Source organism: Phaethon lepturus, unplaced genomic scaffold, assembly GCF_000687285.1.
Source record: "Phaethon lepturus isolate BGI_N335 unplaced genomic scaffold, ASM68728v1 scaffold49438, whole genome shotgun sequence".
Lineage (NCBI taxonomy): Eukaryota > Metazoa > Chordata > Aves > Phaethontiformes > Phaethontidae > Phaethon > Phaethon lepturus.
Window position 1 is genome coordinate 255 of NW_010559269.1, and position 9,192 is coordinate 9,446.

Here is a 9,192-nt window from a genome sequence, read left to right on the forward strand (position 1 = left end):
TGCTTTCCGATGAGCAATGATGAGAGGATGTTGTTTGCTTTGTCCTGTGAATAACTGCAAGAACTTCTGTTTTGTTCAAATGGTCTCGACTGATATTTCTATTCTATGTCCAGTAGTGCACCTCTCATTTATTGTAAATGAAAAGTTATGTTGTAGTTTCTGATTGTTAGCACTGCTCTTGGTTCCTCCTAGTGCTGTTATACAGCATATGCATTTGATTCCTTGTGTCCAGTTGCCAAGGTAGCAGACACTTTTGTGTCTGCTACAAAATCAGATGAGCTCTGGAGAAGGGTTTAGGGATCCTTCAGAACAAAAGGTCCTAGAGAAGCACATAGTTTTACTTCAAAACATAATTGATCACTCTAGCCAAAAGCAATGTGGGGGTTTGGGTTTAGGGTTTGATTTTGTTTTATTTAAAAAAAAACACTTTCAGCAAATTTAGAGGAGCTTGTGATACTGTAAACATATGGAACAGCATGACAGCCTTCCAGTCAAACTAAGTTTTATTTATTTATGTAACCCCCTTTTTTCCCTTTTTTAATAAAAGGGTAGTAACCCTTAGTGATTAGTGTGTGGGACTGGAATTGTCTGAGCCCTAGTCCTAAGTCACAGTTAAGCCTTCTGGAGTCTTCCTGCCTGGGGAACATGGAGGACAGTTGACTCAATATTTCTTTTGGGTATAGTAAATATATTCTTTTTTTATACATATATTTTGAACTTATGAGCATCCCGGTATTATCACAATGTAAATTTTGATACTTAATACGAATAACAAAGCAGAATTATGTAAAGTTGTCCTATATATCAGCCTCTGAATCAAATGTCTCTTACTTAACTTTTTTATGTGACTTTTTTCATGTTTACTGTTTCCTCTGTAAGAGTGTCTTGTCTCTATTCAGTCAGCTACCAGTTTCTGGCTGCAAAATATTTGACAGTACATCTGAGGGGAGAGAAGTATGCAGTGATGCTAGTTCTTAGCTTAAAGAGTTTTGAGACTGGCTGATTTCTCAGGAGCAATGATCAACACTCCCAATGTTCCAACAGCTGTAAGTGGTTTTAATGAAGAATCCTCTGAAAGTGGTTTCTCCTGAGTCTGCTTCTTCACATAATGCTTCCATTCATGTAGTTCACCCTTCCTCTGGCTTTACAGGAAAATGTTTTCGTAAGATGGAGTTAGAGCACCTGAACAGGCTGCGTCAGGCCAACCAGGACCTTCTGCAAAGGTTCAGAATGAAGCAGGAAGAGATCAGAAAAAGACTTCCCAGCAAGCGTCTCCTTGCCCAAGAGAGGGGTATGTGTTGTGTCTGTGCTAGAAGTGCTGGGAAGCAAGTGGCCCTTGTATGGTAGGCAGCACTTCTGCCTGTGGAGTGGTGTGGTAAAGAGACATGTGGACACGAAGTAGCTGGTAGAAAGCGAAATATGGAGTCTGTTAGAAAAGTAGCTAGACTTTTGTTTATTGTTTATCCTGTGGTCTCAAATATGTTCACCTTGCAAAGAATTCAAAGATCAGTTCCTGCCTAAGAAATGTAGGTCTCTTAATTTTAAAGTAGGAATGAACATTGTGGAGCATAATCCTTTTATTTCTTCTAAGCACAAAGGTTGAAAGTTTAGCAGTTCCTCAAATTGGGAAAAGCTCATTTAGCTGGTCTAAAGTCTTAATAATGTCTTACAAATAATATAAAGAGTTTGCTTTTTTATTTAAAGGTGTGAGCAGACTAGAATGAGGGGTTGATTTTTCTCTTACTGACTGAAGTGTCCTAATGAAAGCTATTTGTAATCTGAATGATGCCATGTGGTATGAGAGTCTCTGTCCTTACAGAAGGAAATTCAGGTTGATGCTGTGAAGTCTACAGCTGATCCTGCAATGTTGGTGTCTGTGGAACCTGGAGCTTATGCAGCCAGAGCAGCCTTCTGTTTAGAATGAGGGGTTGATTTTTCTCTTACTGACTGAAGTGTCCTAATGAAAGCTATTTGTAATCTGAATGATGCCATGTGGTATGAGAGTCTCTGTCCTTACAGAAGGAAATTCAGGTTGATGCTGTGAAGTCTACAGCTGATCCTGCAATGTTGGTGTCTGTGGAACCTGGAGCTTATGCAGCCAGAGCAGCCTTCTGTTCATCTCTTAAACACAGCAGCGATGACAGAGGTGTTCAGCAACAACAAGTGAAGATGCAGGAAGCAGTAGGTTTGGATTCCAGCTTTCCCGGGAAAGAGAAGAATGTTATGCCAGTGTCTGCAATCATTATGTGTGGCAGAGGCACCTCCAGAGTGGATAGGGATGGCCATGCTCAAGGAAGCCTGGAGAAAGAATTCTTCCTTCTGGGTCATGGTCAGAACAGAAAACAGTCCACTCTGCTACATGGTCTCCATGAGAAAAAACAGCTTCAGGGTCATCTGGACTCATCACTGAGCAAAATACAAAGTGAAGAGACCAGCAAGCAGCATGTGGTCATTAGAGAGCCCATAATCCCTAAATCAATCTTGCTGACATCTCAGTCGAAAGAGTTGAAGGTAAATGGTGAAAACAATGCTTTGCTCATTTTCATAAGTCAATAGAAGGATGGGGAGAAAGGGCCAGGTGAACATTACTTGCCCTGTTCCCACTGTGTAAATCAGAAGTTGGGGTCAGAACTGTTCCCAGCCTTAGCAGCCACGGACTGCTGGCAGTTTGTTCAGCCCCTGCTTTCCTTATCCCTTGAAACAAAGACCAGAAAACTTGCAGCATTTCACTGTAAGATTCCTTGTCATTTATATTGGTCATTCATATGTTCAGGAAGAACAGCCTGGTCCAGTGCTGCTGCTTCATAGTTTGTATCCGTAAGTATGAAGGGCAGGCTGTTGCTGTGATCATTGTCCAAGGCAGTGCAGGTTGCCTGATGTTTGGGGGTGTGTGATGCAGGGAAATTAGCATTTAAAGCCCTAAAAAATACTTACTGCCTTAGCCTGGGCAAGTCGCCTGCCCCTTCTTTCTGTTTTATGAATTGAGAAGACAAAGGGCTAGTGAGCAAGTTACTGGTAGAGGCATAGATAGAATCTGGCCAGCCACAGCTGTCCTGTTTGAACAGCTGCCAGTTATCTCCTAAACTGTACTTTTGAACGACTTGCTAGATGTACAGGAAGTCTTTATGAATTGTTTTCTTCCCAGAAGGAAACTGGTCACATGACTTTTCAGTCTGATCCTGAAGAATATACCATACCTGTGAGTGACTGGTCCGTGCGTCCTTTCCTGGGCTATGACTGGATTGCAGGTGAATCCTAAACCTGAAGCAAAGTTCTCAGCATGGTGTGGTAATATGAAGAGTCAAAACACAGTTTACAACCCCTTTAAGTTGAAGTGTGACAGAATGGCAGACCTAGAGCCCACATAGCAGGTCTCAGGAGAGGAGCTGCAGTTTTGTTGGAAGCCATTCCTTGTCCAGGCCAGAAGTGACCTGCGCTTCCCTGGAACAGTCAAGCGGCAGTGGTATGGGAGTCCAGGTAGCAAATGGCAAAGCTGAGTAGGATCAGAGGGGCACCAAGTAACCAAAATGAATAAATGCAATAAGGGATCCAAACTGTGCAGTAAATCTCTGGCTTGACATGATGGCATGCTCCTCTCATCCATTTTGGTGCTTCAGACCTTTGGTTGTTTTGGCTGTTTTGCGTGAGGCTTGCTTTGGTGCTTTTGGTAAACCCTTAAAGATTTCTCTTTCCTTGGCATTCTCAGGGCTCCTAGATACAAACTCTTCAGTAGCAGAAAAACCTGATCAATACTTCACTGAGCTGCACGAGTTCCGACAGGCCAACAAAGAAGCGTGTATTCATGAGCAGCCTCTGGAGTAAGTGGGCATGGGGGAAAGGCTGAAGCAGCAATGTATGTCTTTATAGTAATGAGAAGTATAGTCTGATTGGAGTGGGAAATTGTAAGGGTGGCTTTCTAGGCCTTCACCTCCCAATCAGAAACATATGCTTGGAAGAGGTAGAGCTGTTCAGAGGGCCTGCCCCCCTGTCACTAACTGATCTGTCTGCATGTTTCTTTAGGCCCAGGGCTCTGGATTACATAGTTCCTGAACAAGAAGCAGATTTGATAACCAGTTCCCATAAGTGTAAGATTTCTTCCTAATCCAATTTCTGTGAACAAACAACTGAGCAGTTTTCGTCTGTCGTTCTGAGAGAGCCCCACATCATGCAAGATGAGAAAGAATGTGTTATTTTTAGCTGCAACTTCTAAACCAGATTCAACTTCCTACTCTGAAGATACTTGAGTCTTGTAGGGATCCTCTCTCAATCAGTGTCATCTTGTTTTGTTAGAGTTTCTTGTAATTGGCTAATGTTGTCTTTTTACGTTCAGGAGGTTGAAGTTTTGGTTTTGCTTTTTAGGAACTTATTTGGGGACAGGAAATGTAAAAGATATTTCAGGAAAAGCAGTTCTTTCTATAGAATGCATGTGTGGCACTGTGGCAGAACACAGCTTTGACTGAGTTGAGGAACCTTCTGACAAACTGTAAATACCATGATGTTTTGTTACTCTGTGGCAGGTGTTTACTGTTATCGATTAAACCAGCGCCTCTTCACTGTCCCTGTGGATTCAGAATCTGCCTGCCCCATATGTAAGATCCCACGTACTCACCAGCCCCCAGAGGTACTGGAAGAGCCAGCCTATGTCAGGTAGATAAGAATTATTGCTTTGTAATGTGCAGGACTCAAGGAAACAATGGGGAAGAAAAAGCTCATTATGTGAGGGAGAACACAGTGTCAAAATAGCTCTGTAGAAGGTTGCTGTTCTCAAGGCAGAGATATCTCTTGCTTAAAAACTCCCTACTGATCTTTGCTATAAGCAGAAACAGGTTTGAAGCCAGAGAGAAGTGCATGTTTTATCTGAATTTGGTCTAGAATCTGAACATACATGTTATGTGTCTAATGCCCTAATCCAAACTGTTTCAGTTGGTTCACTTTGGGATTAGACCCTTGGATTCTGAGTGGGGAAGGCATGCAAATTTCCTCTGCTTTGTCGAAGGTGTGGGCAATTACTTCCCTTGTGTGGTTGCAGGGTCAGCATTCCCAGGTCTACCCTTATGCCGGCCTACAACTACAAAGCCCATCGCAGGAAGAGCTTTGAACTGGCAGACAATCTAGCATTAGCTTCGGTAAGTTGCTGTCGTCTTGCTGATGCTGATGGCACAGCCCAGGCTGAGCATTGTTTTACAGCACAAGGAGCAAAGAGGATCTATGACTCATTGCCCTGGCAGGGTTTTCACTAAAGTTTCTGATCTGTGTCACTGACATAGCAAGAAAAAACATTGGTGTGTGCTTCTGAGTTCATAACTTTATGTAACTGGCACAACGTATATGACATATCTCCAAATGCTTTACACTGAGAAAAAGAAAGTGCCATATGGAGCTATATACTTCTGGGGCATGATTCGGCTGACTTATTTCAAGCATTGACCTTTCCACACAATGAACCATCCTTAAGAGTGCCTGTGTTTCTTTCCACAGATATTAGGGAGTCTAAAAGACAAGCTTCTGTGAATTATTCACAGTGTATAGGGGCCAGGCAAAATCAGTAGTGGCAAGGGTGGATTTAAAACTGGTTTTGTGGAGTTGGTCCTGTATTCCAGCCACTAGGCAATGCTGCAGACAGTATTACTAATCAGACCTAGCCCTGGCCTGGAGATTTCCAGGGAAGAGGTGGAAAGAAGCCTGGTTTTGAGGTTTAGGAGACTGGATGAGTCAGTTGAGACAGGTTCACAGAGGTCAGGTGCTTGAGTTCTTTTGTGGTTTAACCCCAGCTGGCAACTAAGCACCACGCAGCCACTTGCTCACCCTCCCTCCCCCTACCCCTCCCAGTGGGATAGGGGACAGAATTGGAAGGGTAAAAGTGAGAAAACTCATGGGTCAAGATAAAGACAGTTTAATAGGTAAAGCAAAAGCCACGCATGCAAGCAAAGCAAAAGAAGGAATTAATTAAACCACTCCCCATTGGCAGACAGGAGCCATCTCCAGGAAAGCAGGGCTCCATCACATGTAACGGTTACTTGGGAAGACAAACACCATCACTCTGAACATCCCCCTTTTTCCTTCTCCCCCAGCTTTATATACTGAGCATGACATCATACGGTATGGAATATCCCTTTGGTCATTTGGGGTCAGCTGTCCCAGCTGTGTCCCCTCCCAGCTTCCTGTGCACCCCCAGCCTTCTCACTGGTGGGGTGGGGTGAGGTGAGAAGCAGAAAATGCCTTGACTCTGTGTAAGCACTGCTCAGCAATACCAAAAACATCCCTGTGTTATCAACACTCTTTTCAGCACAAATCCAAAATATATCCCCATACTAGTTACTATGAAGAAAATTAACTCTATCCCAGCCAAAACCACCACAAGTTCACAAAGCAGGAGATTGTTTTAGAAATAATTAGCCAGTGAAAGGTGGAAGAGGGGACAGCTATGCAGTTGTGCTTCATTAGAGGTTTCTTCTCTTTCCTATTAGTCATAGAAAACTCCTCAAAAGTTAATTAATTACCTGCTAAAACCTCCCTGTGCAAAAGCTATTATTTAGAACTAATAGACCACAATAGATTAGAAAGGGTAAAGCACTCTAATGCAGCATTCCCGTGTCTTTTCACAGCATTGCCTGGCTGGCTGGGAAAATATGCCTTCCAATGAACCCACACTCAGCAGTTTGGATCTGCGAGCTTCACTGGAAGAGAAGTCTTCTCACCATCCTTGCCTGGTAAGAATAACCTGTTAAGAGTCCCTGGAGATGCTGTGTATTGCACGGATGGGAATTGCAATCCCATCTCTAAAAGGTTAAGATAATCATCAATGGCTGAGTGAATGAAAATACCTGGAAGATTATCTCCTTGTCTCCACAGGGAAACAGTTTCCTTCTGCTGCTGTGTAAACTAATGTGCACAGACACAAAAAAGCAAATGGAGCTGGATAACAGGCAAAAGCCTGTTCAGCTCATCAATCTTCACCAAAATGGGAAAAGTCACTTTGATGTTCTTTGATTAATATCCTCTTCATTTGGATTCTAGAACTTGGTGTCCAGAGTGTCAGGAGGAACGGGAACTGATCAGCTTCTGAACCTGACCCACTTGACACGCTTCAGATTTAACAGTACTTCTCAGCAAAAGGAGCAAAACAAAGCTGGACACTACAGAGCAGCTCCAAGTTTAAATACAACTGTCTCAACTCTGTGAACTGCTGACTTGATTACCCTGGAGAAGGGATTGGAGCAGGGTGTGGAAACAATTCTATTTGGATAAAAATAAATCTTTGAACAGATTTTTCCTAGTTTTCATGGTCATGCGCGTACATGAGCAAACAATACACATAGCTGGATGTACAAACTCTCACGTATGTTTTTTCACTTTTGTTTTTTTGCCTTTTGCAGCTACTTCTAAGCAGATGCATGAGCTTTCCCACCTAGGGCTGGATACAGTGATGTGTACAGGATGACTAACTAGTACTGTTACCACTAGGACAGCCGTAGCAACAGAGTTCATCTGCCATCTCAGCTAACACCTCAACTAAGTAAACCAGAAGTGTAATGTTAACGCTGAATGCCAGGGTGAGGAATAGGCTTATGAATGGCCTGGTTCAGTGGAATGCATACAAATGTGTTCATTTCCAGATGTTTGAAACATGACACATAGTTTGCTAGTGCCTTAAACTTAAGTTACTCAACAGTTAAAAAAAGTCCAGTTTATTTTCAGTGCAATGTCTGTAGCTGCAGGATGCATTACATCAGAGTAATTATGAATGTAAAAAAGCATGTTAAAAGTAAAATGAGATTTTATTCATCAAAAAAGCTAGATAATGCCTTAAAATGTGTGCAAATTATGCTTGCCACTGCTTTTCCAAGTTTTTTGGAGATAAACCAAAAAACATTTTGGAGTTTTTAAGTTGTACCACAACAAAATATATTATATAGTGTGATTTGTTTGAACTTTATAGATTGATCTTACTTTCCTGGTCTAAAACCAATAAAACTGATGTTTTATTTTGCCTGGAATAAGCCTGAAACAGAAATTCCTGCCTCAAGAATTCTGTAAGTTGTTGTGAAATCTTTACTAAAAATTGTACTCAGAAACTTTGGATCAAATTTATTTCCGGGAGCTAACTTGACAGAAGGAGTTGGGTTTATGCTAATGATTGGCATTATTATATCAACATTAATAATGTTTATGCTAATTTCTTGGCATTCACTGTTATTTATATATCAAATACATTATTTATAAATCAAATGTATTAATAGACTTTTTTAAGCAAGGAAAGGAATATTGCAAGTTTATGAAATCTTAATGTGAGACTTGGAATAGAAAATGAAAAGCATGACTGATAGTTTAGCTTTGGGTTGTGCATCTGTAGGGTAAAGTGAATGGAATTGGTCACATTGTTTCTATTATTGAAAATACTAATTTAAAAAGAAATTAATCCCGTGAATATAAAACACTAGCTACCAAATATTATACAAAATAGGGCAAAGTCAAGATTTTTACTACCTTGTCTTCAAACCCAGAACATTGGAAGTCATAAACCTCTTCTTAATTTATACTGAAATAAATTACAGCAAGCCTGTTACACTTTATAAATAGAGAAGATAAAGCACGGTAAGATTAAGTAACTTACGTGAGATCTATCTGGTGAATGCAGGACAGAACCAGTGTTGAACTCAAAATGTCTCTTGATAGCTAGAAATACATTCAGTCCTTTACACTCGTGAAAGTATTGAAAGTGTGATTATGACTCTTCCTCCACTAGAAACAGGTAAAAGAAATCAGTGACACTGCACCTGTTTACCCAAGTTAACCTCGATTTGCCTCTTTGTGTGTTGATTCTGGACTGTTTGATCCTGCCCTCATTTGCAAGCTAAACAGACTGAAAATGCTACCCTTTTATGGAACCTCTTTTTTTTCCTTCATCTCCGTCCATCTCTCTCTATTACAAGGCTAGGCCTTACAGTGACAGATCTTGTCCAGAGTAGCAATTCTTTGGCAAAGGTTCTTTTCCCCATGCGCACACTTTAGGCTAGCTTTAACTCTCCCTCCGTACCCTTCCTCTTGTGTTCTCACATCCCCTTTCAGGTGGAGCTTCTCATGAATCCTCAGTCTCAAAATACTCTTTTTTCTAATTATCTCAGCCATCCCATGTGCTCTTTTTTGCTAATTAAAAAAAAACCGAAAAAACTTTCACATTAGGAAGGCTGA

At 41.4% G+C, this 9,192-nt stretch overlaps 1 protein-coding gene across 1 annotated transcript; it reads left to right on the forward strand.

Annotated features, from left to right (window-relative positions):
• The first annotated feature begins 1,167 nt into the window (after positions 1-1,167).
• Positions 1,168-7,182, forward strand: MIIP (migration and invasion inhibitory protein). The gene is made up of 9 exons (XM_010293306.1): positions 1,168-1,338; positions 2,020-2,511; positions 3,146-3,248; positions 3,707-3,818; positions 4,021-4,085; positions 4,518-4,647; positions 5,030-5,126; positions 6,606-6,710; positions 7,018-7,182. The coding sequence occupies exons 1-9, from the start codon at positions 1,168-1,170 to the stop codon at positions 7,180-7,182; spliced, it is 1,440 nt and encodes a 479-aa protein (XP_010291608.1).
• The last annotated feature ends 2,010 nt before the right edge of the window (positions 7,183-9,192 follow it).